The sequence below is a fragment of the Podarcis filfolensis genome (assembly GCF_964270895.1).
Source record: "Podarcis filfolensis genome assembly, chromosome: 6".
Lineage (NCBI taxonomy): Eukaryota > Metazoa > Chordata > Lepidosauria > Squamata > Lacertidae > Podarcis > Podarcis filfolensis.
In genome coordinates, this window is record NC_139609.1 from 83,924,704 (window position 1) to 83,952,518 (window position 27,815).

Consider the following 27,815-nt stretch of genomic DNA (forward strand, 5'->3'; position numbering starts at 1 on the left):
GTTATTATCCTTCTGCCCCATTTCCCTACCCCTGGTGGATTCATGGTGCTTTAATGAACAGAACTGCTGCACAGGCAAGTACAATTAGAAGACTGTCAAACAGTTCACCAGCCAGTGGGTCTTTGTGAGCTATAAAATTTTAGTTGCTTTGATTGCATGCTGATTTGCTTTCTGGAATTTGACAGAGTGGAGTGGAAAATCTCAGCTGTTTCCTAGAGTTGTTCTTTTATCTTGCACAAAATAATTCTAATTGATACCGTTTTAAAACAATATTTTTCAAGAAGCCCAAGGATTAAAAAAAAATACACTAACATATATTAACTTTTATTATGTAACAGCAACATAATAAATAAATTTATGAATTCATATGGCCTTTACAAAAAGACAGAAAAGATATTGCACCAAGTTCAGGTACCGGCTATTTGGATTGAATATTTGCTAAACAAATGAGGCTCAGTGCAGTCAAAGCTAAGCACAGTTAAGACCTATTGATGTTAGTGGAAGAATTAACTGCACACTTTAACCTCCCCCATTGAGATCAATAGGACTGCAATTCTATATACACTAACCTGGGAGTAAGTCCCATTGTACTCCGTGGGACTAACTTCCAGGTACATGTGCCTGGGACTGAGCTGTAAAAATGCTTAACTTTGCCTGGACAATGCCCACAATATCTATCATCATATATACATTTGCGGAGTTAAGGCAAAACCAGATGATACCTCAAAATACAACAGAAGGCTTGAGAAACAGACATAATTAAAAACAAGAGGGGAGCATTTCCATCTCCGACTAATGAATTAGCTGTGTCTAAGGAACAAATCCCTTCGGTTTTTTAATAAAGTGGTTATTATCAATCATGTTAATTAAAGGTGAAGAACAAGTGTAATTTTCCTATAGAGCAAGGCTGTTTTGCAGAGCTTTGCCAAAATGATCCCATTTAACCCTGGTAAGCATTTTTTTGTTAGCATGATAATCTCTTCCCGTTACTAGAAAATACTTTCCGCAGAATATAAACTCCATCCATGTGCAAATAACATCCAACTGTGACCTACAGACTTTCAGTCGGGTGGTCCTCTTTGAGATACATTATCTGAAGGAAAACATCTAAGTGAATCATCCAACACACTGTACAAAGAGGAGTAATGAAGTCAATCACTTATCAATAACCATTATCTATTCCTTCCCAACTGAACAGGATGGATTTATGTTAATTTTTAGAGCGAGGGGAACAAAGACATGATATAACTAATATATCAATGAACGGTTCTTTGGCAGCTATGTATTAATCTTGATTGAAGACTGAACTCAAAGATTCTTAAATTATAGACCTGGTTGCCAGTCTTTTAAAAATATAATTGGGGGAAGGGGGAGAGACAACAATAATGATCCACTTCTCCCACAAATCCCATATGTCCAGTAAAGGAATTCTGAATAAATCTTGCAGGCAGCTTTTTTCGGCAACATCAAGCATAGATATTTACTGTCTGCTTTAGGTCGTAATCCAAATGCACCGTATTTTAAACACACAAAATTCGGTGAAATCTCAAAGGAGTTCAGAAAGGGTCAAATGCCATAAATAGAATCCATATTCACCCATGAGAAACCAAGAAAGAAAACATCAATCCAAAGGATGAGAAGATGATCTTCGGAGAACAGAAGCAATGACTGGTCCACACCTGGGTGAATGTCATGGAGAAATCGACCTTACAGGGGAAAGACCAGGAAGCCAGAAAATGTAGAATACTGCCATCCACCAACCAGATTACCTTTCTCCAGTTTCAGGTAAACCTTGTCTTCCTTGTCTAGATAAAGTAGGACTCCATTTGTAGCAGCTTCACGAGTGACATCCTTGTCCCCAGCAAAAGCAGAAATGACCGGTTTTCCATTGAGCATCAGGTTAACCTACAAAAGAGAAAAATTGCTGAAAAATTGCCAAATGGCAAAAGTAGAGTCTCTGATACTAAGGCCTCATCTGCACTATAAATTTAAAGTACGTATATTGTACCATTATAAACATTCATAAAGGTAAAGGTAAAGGGACCCCTGACCATTGGGTCCAGTCGTGGCCGACTGTGGGGTTGCAGCTCTCATCTCGCTTTCCTGGCCAAGGGAGCCGGCGTACAGCTTCCGGGTCATGTGCACAGCATGACTAAGCCACTTCTGGTGAACCAGAGCAGTGCACGGAAATGCCGTTTACCTTCCCTTCAGAGCAGTACCTATTTATTTACTTGCACTTTGACGTGCTTTCAAACTGCTAGGTTGGCAGGAGCAGGGACCGAGCAACGGAAGCTCACCCTGTTGCGGGGATTCGAACCGCCAACCTTCTGATCGGCAAGTCCTAGGCTCTGTGGTTTAACCCACAGCGCCACCCGCGTCCCCATAAACATTCATAGCTTTCCCCCAAAAAAACTGTAGCTGTTTGGAGACACCTGTTGCTCTCATAGAATTGCCATTCTCATAACTCCCAAGGAAGAGGGGTTGGTTATTAAACCGCTGTGCTGATTGTAGCTCTGGGAGGGGAATTGGGGTCTCCTACCAATTCTCAGCACCCTTAACAAACTACAGTTCTTTTTATTTTGGAAGGGAAGCCAAAATCGATATGAAAATGTTTTAAATGCATTGTGTAAATGGGCCCTAAAAGAGAATATAGTAAATGAGAAACCTGGTGGGTCGTTGAAATAAAGTAAGGTACATGTACACACTATGTTATTCTGGAGGTGACAGCAAAGTGTTCAAAACATTTATAATTATGATTATAATTATTATTATTAATTTACACCCCACCCATCTGACTGGGTTGCCCCAGCCACTCTGGGCAGCTTGCAGCATAATAAAAGCACAGCAAAAATGTCAAAAATTAAAAACTTCCCAAGTAGAAATCTTCAGTGAAACAAGCTTATCTACAGAATCATGAGGGTAGGAATGATCCCAGGTGCCAAGGTAAGTTTGTGCTGGAGCATACAATCAAATCACTCTAACCAAAACTCTAATAAGGATCTTGGGATATAGAATGAAATGAAAAGCAGAAGGTTGGCACAATAGCTCAGCAGTGCATCACCTGATTTACATGAAGAAGATCTCAAGTTCGGCTCCTAGCATATCTTGTTCTTACTTAAGGACTCTTATAAATCCAGATGGTTCTAACTCTTACATAGCAAAATCAGATCTATTGGCATTGACTTGGAACTCTTGTATAATTCAAGTGAGCCATATATTTATCGCAATATTCAAACCCGATTAAGGGACATTGAAAAATGAAACACCGAGTCAGCTGTAAATAAAATGTGCTCCCCCAGGTTCTATGGTTTAAATATGACAGATAACAGGGTCACTTATATCTCAAAATTAATAATTCCAGTCCAACGACTGAACGTTTTCCCCTCAGCTTTTTTCAAGGGCAGATATTCAAACATCCCCAGAAAAGATAGGCCTTGTGGGTGTTCTTTGAACATGCCGGACATTGTAGAACATATTCTTTTCTACTGTCCATTGTACAACCAGCTATGCAAACACATGCTATCCCTTTTTGGGGTAGTCTAACATCACGGCACAATGAAAATATAAGATTCTATCTGTCTGACAGTAACCTGGAAGTAACTACCAGGGTGGGTGAGTTTTTGTCAATGGTATCTTCTTAGAGTGGTGAATGGCACTAATTAGCAGGAAGAAATTCCAATGAAAATCCTCATTAGTACATATTTTACATGGCTGTTTATTTGTATATATTTTAAAATTTCATATATGGCTATTTTATGATGGCCTATTCTTGTAATGCCTAATAAAGGTTTGGCGAAGTAAGTAAGTAAGCATATCTTCTTAGCAGGATCAGGCAGTGGGAAAGACCTCTGATTGGGATTTTAGGGCAGGGATGGCCAATGTGGTGCCATTCAGATATAGTTAGACTACAACTCTCATCAAACCCAGCCAATGTGTTAGGAGTCACAGTCCATTGACCTCTGGAGCACACAGTATTGGTTAACTCTGCCTTAGAAAGCTATCCCTAGTCAATAATACTGATTTAGATCAGGGTAGCTAATATGGTGCCCTCCAGATATTGCTGGACTACAACTCCCATCATCCTTGATCATTGGCTTAGCTGGTTGGGACTTATGGGAGCTGGAGTCCAATAACATACAGAGTTATTGGCTATTCCTTATATGAGTGGACCAATGGCTTGGCCTGATATAAGGATGCTTCCTCTGTTCTTCAACTGTGGGGAAGGGCAAAGTAGAAAATGTACTAACAAGTGATTATTTCAATTACTCTCAGATTGACTGGCTAATTGTAAATTTGTGTCACAGCAAGCTGGCAAATAAATAGGCTTAAACATGCTTAGCTCTAAATTGGACAGTGCCCAAGAGTTTTAGCTATAATGAATGAGTGTGCCTTTACCAACACTGAGTCATGGAGCCAGCTACAAAGGAAATGACACTTGATTTAATCCTAAATTATTCCCAGAGCAGTACAAGAAGCTATAAACACTGTTGAACTTCCTGGAAACAGTGAATACAGCACTACCAAGTTCACCATATTATATGACTGGAAAATTGCCCAGAAAATCCAACAGAGTCATATTTCATTCCAAAAGGGGGCTTTTATTGTCAAAAGTGAGAAGGTTAGCTAGGAGGAAACTGAAAGGTAATGTCAGAAGGGTAAAATCTCTCAAGGGAGCATGGGTACTATTTTAATGCAGTATAACAGAAGTTCAAATAAAATGTATAGCACAGCTTCGAAAACAATCCTAAAAAGGATACTTTTGTGAATTACATTGAAAAGGCACAAAAATTAGCTGTAAGTTCTAAAAGGTGAGAAAGCTCACATTACAAAATGGAAGGCTGGTGAAAATGAGAGAATTCAGGCAAATAGAATGTAAACCTACAGTAAGACAAACCCAGAAGAAAATTAGGGAGCAAATGCCAAAAATATATAGAAATGAGAAGAAGAAGATTAAAAGAATTTAAATACAACAGAAGCAGGAAACCAGCAAGATTTCCTGCAAGATAAAGTTAGCATAACTTATTAGCAGGGTAAAATTAGCAATAGTTAAAAGAAGCATTCAATTTCAGTGAAGATGCACAAATTCAACCTTCACTGCAGATGTTGGCCAGATGAACTCACCTGTACAGGTGAAAATGTTTGTGAAAGCTTTTAGCTCAGCACTAACCTGAACTGACAGGAGCTGATAATATAAGGTGTCAAAAGAAGGTTTACAACTAATTGAATTAAAAAAACACACACAAAAAAACCCCAGCCATAGGGCTAGGTGGCACTCAGCCAAGATTTCTTAAAGAACTCAGATGTAACAACATTTTCTCATAAGGCAGTTGCTACAACCCATTGATCATTTTGGTTGCCACTTTTTGAAACTTTTTCCAGCTGGAAAAGAGTCAAAGTGGTTGGAAATAAACGCAGCATATAAAAATAAATTAAAACCAGAGCAAATTTAAATCAAAATACATAAAAGGCCCAAATTAGTAAAGACCAATTCCTACCCACCACACCAAAAAATAAGCACACTGTAGGAGACAACATTGATTAACTGGCCACCTGGGTAGACAGAAAAGTCTTAGCTGGGCATCTAAAAGTTGGCAGAGGTGGCATCTGGAAGCAATTGGCAAGTAGTATAGACTGTGTTGACCTCTAAGTAACCTAGGGTCAAAACACTGGGACAGTGAAGGAAGAGTATGCAAAGCATCATTGTCAGTGAGCACTGAGATGCATTAAGAAGGGTGTGAGGATCCTTGAAGTTTGCTAACCAGGACTGTGGTTCTTTGAGAGCAGAGAGCATGACTTTTCTGGGGCACACCTGCATCATCTACTCAGGCCTTCAGACCTGGGAGGTTATGACTCAAGCCCTCAGCACCGAAAAGGTGTGGCTGAGAGGACAGGGACAAGTAGTGCTCTGTATATGTTCCTAAAATAATAATAATTTATTATTTATACTCCGCCCATCTGGCTGAGTTTCCCCAGCCACTCTGGGTGGCTTCCAATCAAGTGTTAAAAACAATATTAAATATAATTAAATATTAAAAACTTCCCTAAACAGGGCTGCCTTCAGATGTCTCTTAAAGATAAGATAGCTGCTTATTTCCTTCACATCTGAAGGGAGGGTGTTCCACAGGGCAGGCGCCACTACCGAGAAGGCCCTCTGTCTGGTTCCCTGTAACCTCACTTCTCGCAATGAGGGAACCGCCAGAAGGCCCTCGGAGCGGGACCTCAGTGTCCAGACTGAACGATGGGGGTGGAGATGCTCCTTCAGGTATACAGGACTGAGGCCGTTTAGGGCTTTAAAGGTCAGCACCAACACTTTGAATTGTGCTCGGAAACGTACTGGGAGCCAATGCAGATCTCTCAGGACCGGTGTTATGTGGTCTCGGCGGCCACTCCTAGTCAGCAGTCTAGCTGCTGCATTCTGGATTAATTGCAGTTTCCGGGTCACCTTCAAAGGTAGCCCCACGTAGAGCGCATTGCAGTAGTCCAGGGTGCATGTGAGAACTGCAGGCTTGAGTGGAAACCATTGCTTAATGGCACAATGTGCTTAATGTGTGTTAACTAGCTGAAGGTGTGACAGGAAGGTCTTTGCTAAAGTGTTGTGGTCACAGAACCTGGGGATAAACCGATATTGTGCCCTCCCATCATTGTAAACCATCAGCCTTCTTTCCTGGGGCTGATGGGAGTTGTAGTTCAGTGACTTCTGGAGCTCACCCTGGCCTATGTGATGTGTAGGAAAGACAAGGAATAACAAAAAAAAAAAAAAAGGACAACGCCCTAGCCAATCAGGGCTGTAAACAGCAGCAAGGAGGCATTTTACTCCTGCTCCAGAGGGTAAGACCTGAAGCAATAGCTTCAAGTTACAAGAGATTCCCACTAAACACCAGGAAGAACTTTCTGATGGTGAGAGCTGTTCAACAGTGAAATGGACTCTATCAGAAGGTGGTGGGCTCTCCTTCCTTGAAGAAGAAGAAGAAGAAGAAGAAGAAGAAGAAGAAGAAGAAGAGGAGGAGGAGGAGGAGTTTGGATTTGATATCCCGCCTTTCACTCCCTTTAAGGAGTCTCAAAGTGGCTAACATTCTCCTTTCCCTTCCTCCCCCACAACAAACACTTTGTGAGGTGAGTAGGGCTGAGAGACTTCAAAGAAGTGTGACTAGCCCAAGGTCACCCAGCAGCTGCATATGGAGGAGCGGAGACGCGAACCCGGTTCCCCAGATTACGAGACTACCGCTCTTAACCACTACACCACACTGGCTCTCTTGGGGGTTTTAAAGCAGTGGTTGGAGGGCCATCTGTCATGGATGCTTTAGCTGAGATTCCTGCATTGCAGGGTGTTGGAGCAGATGTGCCCCAGGGTCCCTTCCAACTGTACAATTCTATGATTTCATGAGTCACTGCCATACCATTCTAACAACTGTTCCCTCCATATTTAAACATTACTGGAGCAGCAGGAGACTAGATGACGTGGAAATAGATCACACACTGCGGTGGCAATATATTCAGTGAGCCAGAGATAGGCTTGGCAAGAGCAGAAGAAAATACGCTGCACGTGACCATTCATTTTCGCAGAGACATCTCCACATTCTTATCTTAAGCAATCTTGCTCTTTTCTCCAAATGAGGCAATTGCCTGAATACAGCAAGGGCACGAGGTCTTCCCATAGCTGGTATTTATGATGCTTTTGAGCATGATTTCAGTGTGCGCATTACATAGTCTGGAAAGGCACCAAAAGAGAAGTGCAAAGGGGCTTTTAATCTTGCACCAAAGAACACAATGAAATTTCAGCAACCCGGGCAGCTGGGATTTTCTTTTAGCCTTTCACCCATCACTTGGAATATCAGCAAAGCTTCGTAAACATCCTTGATAGCCATGGGCCAAAACAAAGCAAATGCACAAGCAGGTGCCTGGTCTCATCCTGTGCTATAAGGTATATGACACCACCCATGTTTTGAGAGGTTTGCCTGAAATGGAGTTTAAAATCCTATTAAAATAAAAGGACATTTTAAGAACATGGGGATGGGGCTTTCTCCACTTACAGTTTACAGTGGTGTAGTTGCTGTCTGATCTGATCTTTTTAAATTTTGCAGCTGACTCCTGGCACCTTTGGTCACATGTTGCTGTTGGCAGCGAGTGGGTGTGAGATCTCCCTTTCTATTCTGCAAGCAGGTTGTATCCAAACTGAGAAAAGCTCCATGGCTGTAGCCACGCCCCTTGCATTCCTCCAACCAATCAATGTTGGTATTATGAGCATGTGCCCTTTTGCAGCATACACACACACACACACACACACACACACATATGTTTAATGCCCAGAGTTCTGGAATTCCAATCTTGAGGGAGTATAGGAGATTCAAATGGAAACTATATAGGCGGGATCTAGACACATAGAAGAAGCATTTCAGTTTAAATTGTTGCAAATTTAAACAGGGAAAACAGGTAGCGAAAAATGGGACTCCACGTTGCCATCTGGTGGCACAATATTATATCGCACATGCAATGCATATAAATCGCTTTTTTATTTACCAGTCTAGCTGAGTCATATATGCGGCAGTTGTTGTGTTACGCCAAACCTGGTTGCCATGATGACATTTTGTTTGCAGCCAATGATGGCTGTTCATGGGCAGTGCCTTGACTCAGCAGCAGCATCTCAATCTGCTGAGATGTTTAAGGACCATCAGCTCAATCTGCAGTCTCCTCTGAACTGAGCTTGCAAATGGGAAGGCCAGAGGCTAGTGGCACAAAGCAAATGCCTCACAAGCCATGCCCATCAGCCCCAACCCCCTCCATTCAGAAAGCAGGATCCATTTTGGATTTTTATTTTTGCAGTAGAGGAAAAATCTGCTTTTTGGAAAGTAAAATGGGAGGAATTCAATGTCACACTAAGGCAATTGTTCCTTCAGGGGAAGCATTTCAGCTTACTTGAGAGTAGGACCACTCTCCTCCCCCTACATGCTGTTCTGGAGGTTCTACATGGGATGAGGATAGTGGGAAAAGAGAGAGAGAGAGAGAGAGAGAGAGAGAGAGAGAGAGAGAGAGAGAGAGAGAGCGCCAGCAGCTATACTACTATAAATGGTAAGCATGGGAAGACAATAAGTTGAACTCTGCTGGGTGAGTCCAAAGGCTCATCTAGCCTAGCATCCTCTTTTGATCAGTGTGGTCCACCAGATGTATGCAGACATTCTGTGCAAGCAGTGCCTGTTTTCAGCTTCTCATATTCAGAAGTACAAGTGGCATAGGCAACAAAATGTTGCAGCATGGACTGTTGCTGATAAAGATTCCAAACGCTCCATTCCATTCCACTCCCCATATTTTCTGTCCCCTCCGCAACAAAAATCAACAACCACGAGTCAAAATTCCATGGCCACTGAGCATGCTCAGTTCTCGCTGGTCTGTTTTTTCTTTGGAAGGGTCCCCCATTTAGGTCTATTATTATTAAAGACTTGAACCTGAGCAGAGGGGGCATGTTCACCACCACTCACACTAGTCAACCTTTGGTGCTGACAATGCTCCACAACCCAAGGGTACAATGAGGTGAGAGATAAACCGGCCCCTTCACCCTCCAGGGGTCTCAGGGTGTTGCTGCCACGGCTAAAAATTGGCCGCTGTTTCTTTAATGCTAAAAGAACTAAGTCAGCATGAGTCAACGGCCTATAATGACTCATGCAACCTTTCACCAAATTGTACCTGTATATATAGAGTGGTCGGTGTTAGTGTTGAGTGTGGGTTGGTTGGATGGTAAAAAGCTGGTTGTGTGTAAAAAAAAAGCTGTCGGTTGTGGCTAGAGAAGAAGACTTTTTAAGAATAAAAGTAGCAATACTCTGCAAGAACACTCTTCTCAAAGACTCTTTTGTGCCAACTAAGGTCTGAAGACTAGGTAAAGGAGTAAAAAGGAGGTCAGAACTTTTTCTTTTTCAAACACAAACAGGTTATGGGTCCAGTGTTTCTGAGCGTGTGCAGAGTGCAAAATGACTGACCGCATCTCAGCAGGGAGCTAGTGAGTCCTGGTGGTGCAGCTGACCATATCTGAATCTGTGCCTACACCCCATGCCAGCATGACCCAACAAATACTTAATTCACAAAGCCATCCCAACTGGCTCTGCAAAGTGGAAATGCCCCCAAGCCAACTGGATACAGCCCGAGCAACCGATCAGGTGCACGCATCGATCAGTCAGACTAATAATCCAGCTTCTTAATATTTGCCAGTTTGGAGTAGGTAAAAAAAAAAAGGTACATTCCAGGCACATTGCTGCAAACTTTATTTTATATCCTATTCAGATGTGTCATTAAGTAATCCGTGTTCATTTTAAAGGTTTAACTGATTCTTTCTGTGTTTTACTGAAAATTATCTAGCATATGCTGGGGGTTTTTAAACAGCTTTGTGGATTTTAGATGGGGGGTTTTTTAATCCATCATTGTATTATGAACATCGCTTTGAGAGTTTGGGATCAGGTGGCCTATACATCTTTCTAAATCAACAAATACAAATTAGTTAATGTGGGGGTAGCCAAAAAAAATCCTACACAGCCCCTTGGAGTGATTGATTATTCCCACATGATACTAGGCCCTAGGGGAAAGGGGTGTCCCACAGGAAACCAAGAGAAGGTGGGACTGGTTTCTAAGGCTGGCTATGTGACTGAGGCCAGCATCACGCCAACATCAGACTGCTAAAGTGAGGAGACCTTCCTTCTCCTACTTTCCTGATGTTCCACCAATCTCCTGCCATAGGCTTGCCACTAGGATTCTTCCTCTCAGGCCTTGACTTCAATATGTTTCTGGTTGCATTCTCACTTGCTCAAAATGTGAGGGTTCCCCATTCCAAAATGCTCTTCTCCTCTCACCTTTCTTTGGATGCTGCTTTAGAAGGAACTTGTTAGGATGTTGGACTAGGACCTTGGGGGTAAAGGTAAATGACTCCTGACAGTTGAGCCCAGTCACAAACGACTCTGGGGTTGCAGCTCTCATCTTGCTTTACTGGCCGAGGGAGCCGACGTTTGTCCACAGACAGTTTTTCCAGGTCATATGGCCAGCATGACTAAGCCACTTCTGGCAAAACCAGAGCAGCACACAGAAACACCATTTACCCTCCCGTCGGAGTGGTACCTATTTATCTACTTGCACTTTGATGTGCTTTCGAACTGCTAGGTTGGCAGGAGCAGGGACCGAGCAATGGGAGCTCACCCCATTGCGGGGATTCGAACTGCCAACCTTCTGATCGGCAAGCCCTAGGCTCTGTGGTTTAGACCACAGCGCCACCTGTGTCCTGATAGGACCTCGGGGGACTAGGGTTCAAATCCCCACTTGGCCATAAATCTCAGTGGGTGACACTGGGTCAGTCACTGCCTCCTAGCCTAGCCCTACCACACAGGTTGTTGTGAGGATTAAACGAAGAGGAGGATTGCACACTGAGCTCCTTGGAGGAAAAGGTGGGCTATAAATGCAAAATAATAATAAATTATCTCTGTTCCCCCAAACTGCTCTCTCTGCAAATGGGATGGAATGCATTTCCACAATCCATCTCTTTCTCACTCTCTTCATTCTCCCAGGTTTCCTCCTCCTAATGCCTCATCAGAGCCAGTGTGGTGTAGTGGTTAAGAGTGGTGGACTCGTAATCTGGTGAACCGGGTTCGATTCCCCGCTCCTCCACATGCAGCTGCTGGGTGACCTTGGGCTAGTCACATTTCTCTGAAGTCTCTCAGCCTCACTCACCTCACAAAGTGTTTATTGTGGGGGAAGAAGGGAAAGGAGATTGTTAGCCGCTTTGAGACTCCTTAAGGTAGTGATAAAGCGGGATATCAAATCCAAACTCTTCTTCTTCATCATCATCAAGTCCATAGATCCCTCTCTACATTCCTGCATCATCTCTGCACCCTGAGAGGAGAAGTATGATCACCAGCCTGACCTGATTTACTGCTGACGAGCCCTTCTGCAAAGACGTATATAGGCAAAGCAGCACAGTTCTGCTCACACTGGAGAGAGGGGAAAGGGAAGTGGCTTTCATGAATCCCACCCTCCCTCTGCAATATAAGATAATATGTAAATGACCCCGTGGATGGTTAAGTCCAGTCAAAGGCGACTATGGGGTTGCAGTGCACATCTCGCTTTCAGGCCGAGGGAGCCGGCGTTTGTCCACAGACAGCTTTCCTGATCATGTGGCCAGCATGACTAAACTGCTTCTGGCGCAACAGAACCCCATGACGGAAGCCAGAGCACACAGAAGTGCTGTTTACCTTCCTGCCGCAGCAGTACCTATTTATCTATTTGCACTGGTATGCTTTCGAACCGCTAGGTTGGCAGGAGCCCAAGAGGCTCAGTGGTTTAGACCACAGCGCCACCTGCAATACTCTGTGTCCCTCAGAAAGGAGTCCTTTGTAATAGCACTCCAAGCTTTAGGGCCAAAGGGGAATTGTTTCCCCACATCCTTCTTCCATTATGTAGACTCCACCATATTCCAGTTCCTTCTGTGAATGGAAAGAGCCCTTCTGTTCACAAAGGGGCAGGGCTGGGTAAAACCCAGTCACTTTTTAGTCCTACTGATTTCACTGTTGCACTCAGATCTTGCTCATGGGCTTCTCAGACGCATCTGAATGGCCATTGAATTGGACAAGGGACTAGATGTGTCTAGCCTGATCCAGAAAGCTGTTCTTATGCTTTTACATCAAATGCATGCTTCCTTTCATTGTGCTCGTAGCATTTATTATCATGAAATTACTTCCAACAGTCCCCAATGTGAGATTCACAGAAAAGTTGTAGCACATAATTAGAATGCAAGCACTCTCTTTATTTTGAACTCTCAAGGCCGTATCTTGAACTGGTGAGCAACATTGTTATCTTAAAATGTCACTGAAATCCATTTGCTATTGGCCAAGTTGAGCTATTTGCTGTTTCCTAACTCATCAACATGGGTGCATTTAAACTATTTCTATTTACAATAGAAAATGGATTTTCGCTATTATCCATTTATCTATATATATATTTTTAGGGAAATGGGGAAGAGGAGAAGGAAGGAATGAAATGCTAACAAATGTGTTCCAACAGATTTTTTGAATCAACATACCTGGATTGTTTGGCTCTGGTAGACTTTAATTACATGAAAATTAAAACTGTAAATTCCTTTTCTTGGTGCTACAAAGACAGACTCCAGCGTAAAGAAATTCCCCACATTTACTAGGATCTACAAATTAAAGAGAGAGGAAATAAGAATTAATGGAAGCATTCTGTGTTCTTGGGTGAAAATATAATTAATTTGCAACAGACACAAGATTTCTCACTGTGCCTACATATCTAAAGCCAAGGTGTTAGTTTTTAACCCCAATATTTATTTATACTAATTTATTGTACATAAAATTAAGATTTCCAGACGTAAGAAATATTTTCCCCAGCAAGATTAAACTGTCCTAGACATCCTTTCTTTAAGGTTACAATTCTGTGCATGCTTAGTTCATACCCGCCAACATTTCTCCGATGAAAATAGGGACATGCCATTCCATAATGATAATTTTAATATAGATACCCCACACATCTTACTGGGTTGCCTCTTCCAACATATATAAAAATATTAAACAGGGTTTTTTTAAATTCCCTATATAGGATTGCCTTCAGACATCTCAGGGGTCAGATAACTCCATACCCTCCTGCATTTCTCCAATGAAAATAGGGACATCCTAAGGAAAGGTGGGACATTCTGGGATCAAATCTGAAACTGGGACGGCATCTCTAAATCAGGGGCATCCCTGGAAAATAGGGACACTTGGAAGGCCTGTTAGGTAAAGGACCCCTGACCATTAGGTCCAGTCATGGCCGACTCTGGAGTTGCGGTGCTCATCAACCTTTATTGGCCGAGGGAGCCGGCATACAGCTTCTGGGTCATGTGGCCAGCATGACTAAGCTGCTTCTGGTGAACCAGAGCAGCGCACGGAAATGCCGTTTACCTTTCCGCCAGAGCAGTACCTATTTATCTACCTGCACTTTGACGTGCTTGCGAACTGCTAGGTTGGCAGGAGAAGGGACCGAGCAACGGCAGCTTACCCCGTCGTGGGGATTCGAACCGCCGACCTTCTGATCGGCAAGTTTGACCCACAGTGCCACCCGCGTCCCTTGGAAGGCCTGTTAGTTCAGGTCAAATGGGCCTGCTTTTGAGTTTGCCAGGATAAGGTCCACAATGCACAGGCTGTATCCTGCAAACTGAACAGCTCCTTCGTTCCACTAAAGCTCTTGCTGAGTTTTAAGTACTGCAGAATTTTAAGCCACCTCATCATAGTGAGGGGAAGCAGCTCATGTTTTTAAAATCTGTTTTGCAGCACAATTCTGGTGATGTAAGCCCCACCACAGTAGCCAGGTAGGCAAAGCAGAGCACATGGATTGCCGACAGCTGCATCAGCAACACAAAGGCATGATGTTACACCAGCATTACAGTGATGCAGCACAATGCTTCTGACACTGCAGGACGATCTGCCCGTGCAAATATTTACAATTAGGGCATACTCCTCAAACCAATTATGTCCTGATGCTAGATGTCGATGGTCCATACCCAGAGTAAAGAAGTGAGCTCCTTGCACATCGGGTTCACTAGGGACATAACTTTAAATACAGCATGGGAGATTTTCAAAATTATGGCAAACTTGTAAAAGAATGATCTAACAAGAAAATCTAAGCCCCAGCTAGTAGGCCATGGCAGGACATGGCAAAGCAGCAAAGCGACTGCTATATCCACAACTCTGAGTGTATATAGGTCAGAAAGCCCTGGGGGCACGTCAAGGAATCTCCTTTCACCATCAGGCTTTTGCTTTCTTTCTTTCTTTCTTTTATGTCTATTTATGGATATATATTTTTGAGTACAAGTCTCACAGGTAAGTAACAGTGCTGCTACAAAAAATTAGGCACATCTAATAGCCATAATGTTATGCTCAAAAGATGCTGCCCACGTTCTCTGCTGTTGTGCCCAACCTGTTCTATTTGGTATATGTCACCACACACTAGTTGCCAGTAGCACCACCACCCAAAAAACACAGCGCTGAATAGGTGTGGGGGTAACTGTTTCCTTTATGGCAATCTGATCCATGGACTACCCTGGAGCTACCTTTGAAGGTGACCTAGAAACTACAACTAATCCAGAATGTGGCAGCTAGACTCGGCCCAGCATACCTGAAGAAGCGTCTCCACCCCCATCGTTCAGCCTGGACACTGAGATCCAGCTCCAAGGGCCTTCTGGTGGTTCCCTCCCTGCAAGGAGGAGAGGGCCTTCTCGGTAGTAGCGCCTGCCCTGTGGAACGCCCTCCCACCAGATGTCAAGGAAATACACAACTGCCTGATTTTAGAAAACATCTGAAGGCAGCCCTGTTTAGGGAAACTTTTAATGTTTGATGTTTTATCATGTTTTTAATATTCTATTGTGAGCCGCCCAGAGTGGCTGGGAAACCCAGCCAGATGGGCAGGGTATAAATAATAAATTCTTATTATATTTTTATTATTTTATATATATGGAGAGATGAGTGGAAATCAATAAGGATCCAAAGAGGTAGATGAGGTTAGGATCTGGGCTTTTATGCCCCCCTACTATCTCCATCCCACATTGGTTGGTTTGCAGGAACATCCCCACAATAGCCCTTGCATGCCCATCACCACAATACCACCCCCACCTCCAACCACTTTCCAGATTGGAAAAGCAGTGTGATTATTGGGAAGCAAGACCTTCCGATGTCCAGTGGAGTACAGAGCCAATTTGGATGATCTCCAGTGTGGTAAAAGTACTAGATGTGCAGGGGGTATTGGTGTGCATGCGTGCACACACTGCTATGTATGTGCATAATGTGCCATCCATCACATGTCTACCAGGCATTACACACATCTGTCTTCTTCACACAGTCTTGCCATGCCCTTATTGAAATCTGCACATGCATTCCTTTCCTGTATTGCAACACAGAGTGTTCGCACATATCAAATGATGCACTTGTGACATCATATATATGCCTGGTGTGAGCTGCATGCGTAAGTCCAAGCCACACTCTGTGTAATAGTACACTTGAGCCATGGGAGCACTTATTTTCATAGAATAGCCCCAATTAGCTGGCTTCCCCGTAAACAAAGGGATTCAGGGATTTATTTGAAGTGCTTTGACTTAAAAGAGCTTGAATGGAAAGGGCAGTTGTGCTTCCAAAGGGATAATAATAATAATAATAATAATAATTATTATTATTATTATTTCATGGAACTGAATGGGAAAGGCCATTTCTGCAGGAACTTCACAGGTATATCAGAGCAAGCAATGGGTTTTGGAGCACAGGGAACAATGATCATTAAGGAGACTGCAGGTGTAGTCAACTACAGAAAGATAAGATCCCCTTATTTCTCGTGCAGACATAAATCCTGGCCTTTCTTTGGGTAGCTTTGGGAATGGCTGGGTTGTGTTACAAATGGGTCCAATCCACAGAAAGTCAGGCATGTGTGAGACCTATTGATTTTAATGGAATTTATTTCTCAGTCCTAAACACAGCCTTTAAAAATTAGCCTCATTGATCTCAAGGAAGTGTACTTCCCAATAAGTGGCTTTGGGCTGCAGTTTATAACTGGAAAAGCAAACCTATTGATCAAAATGGGGCATGTGTGTACATATATCGTTCAAGATTTTACCTTTATATCCTTGCATAACTTTGAGATCACTTGCTCTTGTACATATCTCCCCCTGCCCTTATATCATCAAATGAAGCCCTTGTTTTACCCAGCTTTAAACTACAAAGGAGCACAACTGGACCATTTAAGGTGTTCTTCCTATGGAGGTTAGGATGCCTCCTCCCTCTCAAAACATTTGAACCACCACTAAAGAAAACTATTTGTTTTCTTAGGCATAAGCTGGGCTTGGAAGAGGTTGTGGGAGGTGCTTTGTTGGTTGCTTTGCAGCATTCTGTTTCATTTTAATTGTGGATTTTGTTGTGTTTTATTATTATCCACATTGTTGATGTTAGCGCTTCTTGGTTGGCAATTAAGAAAAGGGAGGGAGGGAGGGAGAAATCTTGATCTGAATTGCAGTACAAAACCTCCCCAGTGTATATGCATGGCTTCCACGGCTGACTATGGAGGTGACAGGCAAAGATCTATAAACACTCAGGGTCCTTTTCCTTTCTGTAGGCATCGATCAAAGCATCCTTCTTAGGAAAGTTACTTTGCTGAATCATGGGTCAATGTGTTCAGGATTGTGGAACTAAACTGGAGAAATCACTGACTAGCCCTAGGGTCTTCAGTCTGGCTCCAGGAAAAGGATCTGAGGGTAAATTCTTTCATAATATTAGTGCTCAAATTACGAGAGAAGAGGTGGGCATGCTAATGAAACCCACAAGCTTCACTCTTATCTTGTCTCAGTTTTAACCATATTATGGTCCCCAGACCCTGGGGGTGGCAGCTCAGATGATAAGGCCATTAAGCTCCTCTAGCCACCTATAATTCTAGCACAGCTAGCCTGTTGGACAGGGTGAAATACTCCACCGCTTCCAAAACTGATCCCTGCATTCAGATATTCTTTCAGATTTAAAAAATAAAAGAAAAACTATTAATATTTGGCACCCAGCACATGATGGGGTTGTTTCCCCAAAACAACATTCCCCCCAGACAACAGTGGCCGTTCAAAAAGAAACTGTTTCATGCAGAAAAGGCACCCTGTTTTGTCATATTATTATTATTATTATTATTATTATTATTATTATTATTAATACCCAGCCTATCTGGCTGGGTTTCCCCAGCCACTCTGGGTGGCTTCCGACCAAATATTAAAAACAATACAGCATCAAATGGTTCCTTCTTGCCTTGACATCTGCTGGGAGGGCGTTCCACACGGCAGGCGCCACTACCAAGAAGGCCCTCTGCCTGGTTCCCTGTAACCTCACTTCTCGCAGCGAGGGAACCACCAGAAGGCTCTCGGCACTGGACCTCAGTGTCCAGGCTGAATGATGGGGGTGGAGACGCTCCTTCAGGTACACAGGACCGAGGCCATTTAGGACTTTAAAGGTCAGCACCAACACTTTGAATTGTGCTCAGAAACGTACTGGGAGCCAATGAAGATCTTTCAGGACTGGTGTTATATGGTCTCGACAGCCACTCCCAGTCACCAGTCTAGCTGCCTCATTCTGGATTAATTGCAGTTTCTGAGTCACCTTCAAAGGTAGCCCCACATAGAGCACATTGCAGTAGCCCAAGCGGGAGATAACTAGCGCCACTCTGGTGAGACAGTCTGCGGGCAGGTAGGGTCTCAGCCTGCAAACCAGATGGAGCTGGTAAACAGCTGCCCTGGACATAGAATTGACCTGTACCTCCATGGACAGCTGTGAGTCCAAAATCTGTTAAGACTGTCTGCAGATCTGCAGTTGAGGACAACTGAGATCAAACTGGATCTAGGAGCATTATAATAAACATGTGCTGTAAAATCAACACAAGCTTATCAACCTGAGTGGTCTCAGGAGGCCTGTTTGCATCAGATCCCAAAATGTTTCAGTAATAGTTTACATAAATGCACTTGTAACAGGGGTGGGGAACATGTGGTCCTCCTGATGTTGCTAAACAGTTCTCATCAATGGCCATGCTGGCTGGAACTGAGGAGGAGCAGGCAGCCCAACCATATCTAGAGGGCCACAGGTTCCGCACTCCCCGCTCCAATGAAATTATACTGACATGGCACCTGGCATGCCCACTTTGAGTACTTAATTCCTGAGCTTAGGATAGGCCTATCTCTATCTGCCTCTTTCATTGATCTCTAATAAAAGCATATTTTCTTAAAATAGCAACAACAGCAACAACAACCCTGGAATTTGCTCTAGGGTATCTCCCACCACATACTAGGAATCTTTCTTGATGAAATGTTCTTGTTCTTTGTTGGTCTCAATTTAAAATTAAAGAAGTGATGAAAATCGACTCAGTTGTTTTTTTAATTAGATCTCACATACTTGGGAGGCAGGCTACTTATTAGCCACAGAGGAAGTGACCACGATTCAGTGGTAAAACTGCTTGGAATGATTTCATTGAATTTCAAAGTAATGTCACCTCCCCCTTTTCCTTCAAGACCCTCCTTAAAATCCACCTTCCCATGAAGTCTAGAGCTTAACTCAGGGATGGCGCTCATGAGTGCAGCTCTCCAGACTTTGAATCCCATCATTCCAAGTGAGCAGGGCTAAAGGATGCGGATGATGGGAGCTGTAGTCCATGTCTGGAGAGCCCCCAGTCCCTCAGCCCTGTCTTAACTCCTTACTGCTCGGACTCTGCTCAAATGATGGCTAGGTACATATAAGAACCTAATAAGAGCCTCCTGGATCAGGCCAAGGGCTCATCAAGTCCAGCATCCTATTCTCACAGTGGCCAACCAGAGCCACAACAACATTCTGCCCAACTGCAGTTTCTAGCTACTGGTATTCAGGAGCATTGCTGCCTCTAAATGTAGAGGCAGAACATGGACATTAGGCTCAGTAGCCATTGGTGGGCTATAAGAGTCTAATCCTCTTTTAAAGCCACTCAAGTTGATGGCCACCACTGCTTCTCGTGGGAGCAAACTATGAGCTGGCTAGAGAAGTACTTTCTTTTACCTTCCTTATTCATTTTATTGCATTTATACCCCATCTTTTTCTCCATGGAGTACAATGTAGTAGCAGCAGCAATTATTATTATTATTATTATTATTATTATTATTATTATTATTATTATTATCTTATACCCCACCCATCTGACTGGGTTGCCCCAGCCACTCTGGGTGGCTTCCAGCATAATAATGGTTTTCCCTTTCCGCATTTAATCCTCAGCAACAACCCTGTGAGGTGAATAGTCTGGGAGACAGTGACTGGCCCAAAGTCTGTGTGGAGACTTGAACCCTGGTCTCACAGGCCCTAGTCTGACTCTCTAACCACTACACTATACTGGCTCTCTAGTTGTATTTGCTCACTTTCCTCACTTGTTAGCCATACTTCTCTTCCCTCCCTGCTGCTCCCCCCCCCCTCACCAACTGAGGCAGCAATCTTATGCCCACCTGTCTGGAAGTAAACCGCATTGAACTCAGTGGCACTACTTCTAAGTACACATGAATCGGATCACATTGTCAGTGTAATATAGCAATATAGTGAGAAGGTAAGAAACTGAGCAGTGATTCATGCATTCCTTGGTTGGAATCTCACCTCTGCCAAAAGCTCATCCAATGGCCAGGGGCACACTTTTCTACTCAGCCTCCCACCTGCAATATGGGGGTGATTGTGCTGATCTACCTACCCTACAGGGTTGTTGTACGGATTATCAGGACTGACCCAAGGCATTTTGCAGCCTGAGGCAATGAAGAAAATGGTGCCCTCCACTCCAAGTTAAGATGCATAATACCACTAACTCAAAGATAATTAGCTATAAAAGAACATGATCATTTAAATCAGTAGATGGCAAAAACATAATCCACTGTATTATGCTGCCTGCCTCCTCTTTCCATAAATTTATGGATAAGATATTCCAAAACTGAAAGAACTGAGGTGGGGCCAGAGATAAAATATTTGCTATGAGGTATAGTATGTTTCTGCATCACACCCCTTTTGCTGCATGCCCAGCACATGCTCCTTGAGGTGGCCACCTCATTTTGCCTAATGGTAGGACTGGCCCTGAAGACTGCAACCAATGTGAAGTATTACAGTTATTCCTCTTCTTATATTGTAAGCTCCTTGGAGAAGTTCCAATGTGTGTATGCTACCCTGTGAAGTTCTCGTTATACACTGATGACATCATAGTATATTGATAATACTCTTGAGAAGATGAAAAGGAAGAGGTAGAAGAGGAGGAGGGGGAAATGGTAGCAATATATGTTTTAAACCTAAAGTCTGAGGCCCCATCTACAGCATCTTTTGTGGACGACTGGAAGGGACATAGGAACATAGGAAGCTGACATTATACAGAGTCAGACCAATGGTCCACCTCAGCACTGTCTACTCTGAACTGTCTACATGGCATATTTAGGAGGAGATGGGAAATTCATGTTACACATTTTATATACTTGTACTTTTGTAATATTTTTGGGAAATGCAAGAATTAATATTATATTTTTAAAAGTATTGTCTGATCTGACTAGCAGTGACTCTCCAGGGCTTCAGACAGGGGACACTTCCAGAGCTACCTGGAGATGGCAGAGATTGAACCCGTGACCTGCATGCAAAGAGGATGCTCTGCCACTGAGTCATGGCCTTTGTGCCATGAGAGCTGCTGGCAGTCTGGGCAGACCATACTGAGCTAGATGGCCTGTTGACGTGAAACAGTCAAAGGCAGCTTCATCACATTTCTGACTCTGCAGAAGTCCAGGGGAAATATTTACGGGAGTTGCACCTTGGTCATTCTTAGGAGGCAGCTCACATACCCTTTTACGTGCATTGCTGTCAGCCACACACTATACTGGTGAAAGTGATCTGTCATTCCCTCCCACCACCCCATTACACCTCAGTCCTAAGTACATTTGCATGAGTTCAATGGAAAGTCGGTTTTAGTTAGCTTTGCCACTGCCAGCTGAAACTGGCTGGAATTTCTTCCAAACATAAATGCGCTTTCAGATCTGTTAGTGTGGGGATGGATTCCAGTTGTCGTGGCAATTGAGGAAAAACAATGTCTTCACATATATCACACAACATATGTTGGCTCCTTGCTCAGTCTTGATTGGAACGAATGTGAAGGCATGAGAGGTGAGTGGGTAGTTTCTCACAAGAAAGCAGGAAGCAAAGAACATAGTAGGAAGAGGAGAAATTAATTGCATCACACTTTTAGGTTCTGCACAAGTGATGGGTGGGCACGAACACTTTTAAAATTCAAGGCTCATAACCTGTACCTAAGGGGGAGAAAAGCCCTGTATCTTGCCTTGCACTCCCTTTCAAAAGATACAGGCAGCTGTCTGGTGCCCTGGCCATTTCCATGTCTCTTACATATCCACCTGTCTCCTGGCATCTTGAAAAGGTTAATGGCAGTGCGACTTGAGCAAGGTACAATATTCCCAGGACTCTTTGTAGTCATGGGAGAGAGTGAAGATCCATCATGCTCTCTGAAGAATATGCTGTGAAAGACTAAAGAGTAACTTCCTGGGGCTTAATTAACCCACTGCGCTAATATTTGCAAAGATAGGCTATTGCACCTGCTATCATACATAATCAGAAGGGGGTGATAGAGGAAATAGCTGAGGGTAGAGTATTAAACAATTCCCAAGAAGGCAGAGACATTTCAAACTGGAGCTGACACAACATAATTACAATGCCTTCCACCACCATTTCTTTCTTTCTTTTAAAAATACATATGGATCTGATCCAGCCCAAACTGCACTCTTGTATATCATATAGATTTTAATGGGAGAAACTGACACACATGTTAAACTCTTGCATTAAAACAAATGGACTTTTTTTAAAAAAGGTAGTAGCATTATCTCATAGACAGCTGAAATATAAAGTGTGTTGTTGTTGTTTTAAAAAATCTTTCTTTGTTAAAGGATTCATTCTTATTTATAAATGACTTAACATTGACAATGCAAGACCTTACTTTGGAGCGGGGATGAATAACTCTTTTTGTTTTGTCTAACCGTTGATCATATGCCTGGACAGAGGGTATGTTTGGTGTTTGTCTCCGAGAGGTAGGTCAGGGAAAAGTGAAACAGGGTGTCTTTCCAATATTGCAACATTCTGCAGTGATACACTAAAGGTGCAGTGGATCTTTCAAAGGACTGCCTCCATATTCCTCTGTTACCTGACCGTGTTTGATTGCTATATACATGCCAATGTGATTGCACCAGAATAGATTTTGGGTTACGAGAGGTGCCTAAATTCCACTTACGGATTTTGACACTTTATAAAGTGATAAAAGGTTTGGACTGCTGTGAAAAGGTGGCTGGAAAGCAAACAGGAATATCCCACAGAGTTAGATAGGATATTTGGACATATTCACCTCAACTGCACACAATGCCCTTCCTTAGAATCTTAAAAATCCCCACACTTTCCCTTCAGGTATCAAATCATCTGAGCTGGAAGGCTGTAATCCTATGCACACTTATCATGCCCACAGCGAGGCTTACTTCTGGGTGAATATTCTCAGGACTGGGCTACAAGAGTGCAGAAACAATAAGGTCTCTGCATTGGTGACTACCATCACCAGTGACTGCAAATAATCTAAAACTGGATGCATTCCTGAGCAGTCTGGTCTTCCTTCATTAATCTCAGATACACAGACCTTGTTTAAACATCATACCTTTTTTTCATAAGGATGCAAACTTTTAGGTAGTAGGTGACTGTCATTTCTGAATACTGAACTCTGGAAACTTATGTAACTAACCCTGCATGAGTTATAAGAGAGTGGAATGGTAGGAATCTAAATCAATAAGTAGTAAAACAAACTGCTGTATTCTCAGAGAAAAGCAGTCTGCGTCTTCCTGGTTACAGCCTTATGATTAATTCAATCCAAAGACTTACAATGTGCAAATGCATTTTTGCTTGGTAAAGTGGAATGGCCATCAAACTTCATTGGATAGGCAAGGAAGTGTCGGTTGGAAGGAGATGAGCCTATTGACCGAGAGTTTCCAATGGCACTTGGTAAGTTTCAGCCCACTGCTTGTAAAGGAGCATTAAAGAGTTCACAGATCGACTCCCACCTGTTGATCCCCACCTCCTCCCCTGAACTGATCTCGTCTCAGCTTCATGACCGGTTGCCTCGCCACTCCACTTCTAATCGAATCCCTTTCCCAAATGATAACTCTTCTCTCTATATATTTTAAAAATTGCTCCTCCCTTGATCAAAACTACTCATCCTTTGACCGATTCTTCTCTCGCTCTTTTTCTTAACCTCCTGGCAGGGGGAAATGATGAGAATGTCCTGCCTTTTAAGAAAGAATATGCATTCATTCACTTCCTATATTACCTGATCGAAGTAGATTATCCTGGTTTTGTTGCTCATCTCGGAAGGTTCGTGGTTGGTACTCCTGACTGCCGAGAAAGCAACCTTGGAATTAGCAGCCCGTACGGAGATCCCCAGAGGAGAAGAAGACGATCCCTTAGAATCGGTAGCCGGGTTGGAATCGCACACGACCAAGCATTTCCCTTCCAGGACGATGGGCTCCGTGTCGTTTTGCGCCCAGACGGGGAAAGTGGGAAGCGCCAACGCCAGGAGGACGGTAGGCACCACGGACAGCGCCCTGCTTGAAGCGCCCATGTTCAGCACCAAGAGAGGCGGACAGCGAAGCCTTGCTCGGAGCGCCCCAGCGACGCCTCTCGTTCCTCCTCTCTCCACGCTTACACACCAAGCTAGCGGTAGCAGCCCTACCAGCAGTTGGGGGGGAAAGGGGGAGAAGAAAGCACACCCGCTACCCGGCGCACCAGCAGCGAAATCTTCCTCTTTTTCACTCTTCCAGCAATTCCAGCAAAAAAAAAGTCAGTCTTCCCTCTTCCTTTTTTTTTTTTTTTGGTCCTTTAAAGAGCTCTTGGAAATAACCTCCCGGACAAAATCAGCACTCCCCAAAAACCCTGTTCTTCTCGGTCCAACCCCCCCTCCACTATCCACAAGGAGCAGAGAGGGGGGGAAGCCCTAAGGTGAATTATTGATGAAAGAGAGGAAAAGAGAAAGAGAGAGAGAGAGAGATCAGGAAGAAATAAAAACATTTGACGTAGCCATGATTCGTTGCATGGCGAGCCTGTCTCCTTTTCTTGTCCTGCAGGAATCTGGGCAGACGTGCCCAGCTCCTGACGGCAGGAGCTTGCCCTCTACGCTAGCTCAGGCACTGCTGGCTGAGCTCATTTGCCAGGATGCTTTGCAAAAAGCGGAGTTCCCTCGCTCTTCACCACAATTCCCCCCCCCCCCAGCGTATGGCACACAGAAGCACGCCCAGCCCTCTCTCTTCCCCTCTCCCTCTCCTCCGCACACCCCGCTGCATTTTAAGCTTTGTGCGTCTAAGAGCCTTTCCCCAGGATTGCCCTCCTAGAATGTCGTCCCAGACAGAACTCCCACCCCCACCCCAAACAAAACAAATAGAATATTTTGGAGAGTGCAGAACAGGACGATTTAACCCCCAATGAAACGTTGGCTACGTGCCTTAGGTATATATATATATATATATATTGTGGCAAGCATTTAAAATATTGACCCAATGATCAGGGAGGTCTTTATAGGACTACAACAGCCAGGCAGGCAAATTAACCCTTTCAGGACTGCAGAATAGCTTGCACTCCATGAGACACAAACTGTGGTGCTCTGCAATACGTAGCATGCGTAAGAGAAGCACGCACACCGTCTATCTCATTTAAAAATAGATGAGGAACATTACACTTAAAAATCTTCAGCTTCTTGGTAAAACATCCCCAAAATGCCCTGTGTCATACAAAAGTAATACGGAGTTCCAGTGTTCTCCCACTTTTGGAACAGGCTTGGCGAGGTTATACTCTTAGTGCACTGCCTAGTGGCTCTTGTTTGGAAATGTTACCAGGTGATGCAGGAATTTATTTCCTTAATGTGTGCTGTGTAAGAGCTACTGACGAAATCTGACAATGGCAATCTTTGCGCTTACAGTTGCATTAGAAGGCTGGCTCTTTTAGTTTAGCTCCCCCCCCCTCCCCATATCTGAACAATTATTCAGTCTTTCTGTATCACATCCTTCCAGCCACTGACATAAATAAGGTTAACATCTGTTTAAGTCTTTGAAAGAGGCAACAGGGAGTGTTCATTTATTATTAACATGTTTACGGCCTACCTCTCGTTCAAAGATTCCCAAGGTGGTTAAATACTTATGTAAAAATAATAACACACTAAGATCCACAGTGAAATTGAAAACAGTGCAATGCAATGGTTAGAGTATTGGACTAAGGTGGCAGAGATGAGGGTAGTAGACTCCACTCAGCCATAAACTCACAGAATCATCTTGGGCTATCTCTCAGCCTCGTGGGACTGTTGTGAAGATAAAAATGGAGGTGAGAGGAGAACCTTGTACAACACTTTGAGCAACTTAGGGGAAAAGCAGGATACAAATGCAGCAAGCAGGTAGATAAAACAAACAAAACACAGAATGACAGAATTCATAGATCCAATATCGTAAGATCTTTACATGTCTGCTAAGCAACCATCAGCAAACACATTTGGTGAATGAATAAGGGAAGGAATTCCAAAGATGAGGTGCAAAATCCGAAAAGACCCAACTCTTCATTGCTACCTATTGTGCCTCTGAAAATGAGGGTACTCTGAGCAAGACTTACAAAGAGGAACTTAGCAGTTAGCCAGATTCAAATTGGAGAAGATAACCCTACAAGTGTACTAGGCAGAGGCTGTCTAGGCCTGGGTGTAAAGGACAGTTCTTTGGAATTGTGCTAGGAAACAGATGTTCAGCACTTCCCCTAAATGCTAGGGTTTCACTTCCCCTAAATGATCATGCTCACAGTCTTGAGGTGCTTATTGATCCACAACTACCATTAAAGGTTCAAGTGACCTCTGCAGGCCTGAAGCACCTTTTATCAGCTTAGGCTAATATGCTAGCTGTGACCACAATTACCCATAATTCAGTAACAACTTATTTAGACTATTGTAATATAGTAAAGGTAAAGGGACCCCTGACCATTAGGTCCAGTCATGACCGACTCTGGGATTGCGGCTCTCATCTCGCTTTATTGCCCATGGCAGCCGGCGTACAGCTTCCGGGTCATGTGGCCAGCATGACTAAGTAGCTTCTGGCGAACCAGAGCAGCACACGGAAACGCCATTTACCTTCCCACAGGAGCGGTACCTACTTATCTACTTGCACTTGACATGCTTTCGAACTGCTAGGTTGGCAGGAGCAGGGACTAAGCAACGGGAGATCACCATGTCGTGGGGATTCAAACCACTGACCTTCTGATCGGCAAGTCCTAGGCTCTGTGGTTTTAACCCACAGCACCACCCGCGTCCCTTATTGTAATATACATGGCCTTTAAAAAATGATTCAGAAACTGTAGCTGTGGAATAGAGTGTTTTGTCAGCTGCACTGGCCCCTAGCCTGTTTCCAGGTTTGATTTAAAGTGCTAGTTAGTTTTAACTGCTAAAGTCCCAAATGAATTGGGATTGGGCTACCTGAAAGAATGCCTTCTCCCACATTTGCTTACCTGAACCTTAACATCTTCTTTGGGCATCCTGCTCTAAGGTTTACTGCTGAATGAAGTGAGGTGGGTAACCACCGAGGAGAGGACTTTTTAATAGTGGTACTCTGGTTATGGAATAAGCTTCCCAGAGAGGTTCACCTGGTATCAGGTGAAGCCTTTTTGTTTCACAGACTACATGAAATAATTCATGTAGTCTGGTTCTCTAGGTTTTCAAATCTATATTTTAACTTTTGGGTTCTTGTGGGTTTTATTTTCCTGCTGCATTTTTGGCTTAATGTTGTATTTTATATTTGAATTGTTTTCACACTCACTTATTGTAAGCTGTCCAGAGAACTTTTTGTTATCAGACTCTATACATTTGTGTGTGTGTGTGTGTCCGTGTGTGTGTGTGTGTTTATAGATGATAGATAGATGATAGATGAGAGAGAGAGAGAGAGAGAGAGAGAGAGAGAGAGAGAGATGCAATGAAAGTTAAGCAGTCAATGTGCTTAACTGCCCATTATGCACATTCAACAGACCTCTTGGATAATGTGTGCATGATTCTTACATGAAGAGGGAATTATATATATTTCCTGGTCAATATACATAAGCTCCAACACACTTCGTGAAATGTGCATATCTCAGCTGAATTTCGTACATTCTCTGACCATTATGCATAATCTCCAGCAGTCCTTGAGCAATGTGCATATTCTGACAGCGTTTTGTACATGCTCTGGGCAATATGCACATTCTCTAATCAGAATA

At 43.4% G+C, this 27,815-nt stretch overlaps 1 protein-coding gene and 1 long non-coding RNA gene across 2 annotated transcripts in view; both read right to left on the reverse strand.

The window, feature by feature from the left end:
- The window catches only part of LOC310764837, a 392,409-nt gene that overhangs the window by 106,444 nt on the left and 258,150 nt on the right, over window positions 1-27,815 (reverse strand). The window lies entirely within an intron of this gene.
- Window positions 296-24,856, reverse strand: CBLN4 (cerebellin 4 precursor). The gene is made up of 3 exons (XM_083619229.1): window positions 23,875-24,856; window positions 13,049-13,165; window positions 296-1,905 (listed from the first exon to the last, which is right to left on the reverse strand). Exons 1-3 carry the CDS (start codon window positions 24,163-24,165, stop codon window positions 1,708-1,710), a joined length of 606 nt encoding a protein of 201 aa, XP_083475355.1. The 5' UTR covers window positions 24,166-24,856; the 3' UTR covers window positions 296-1,707.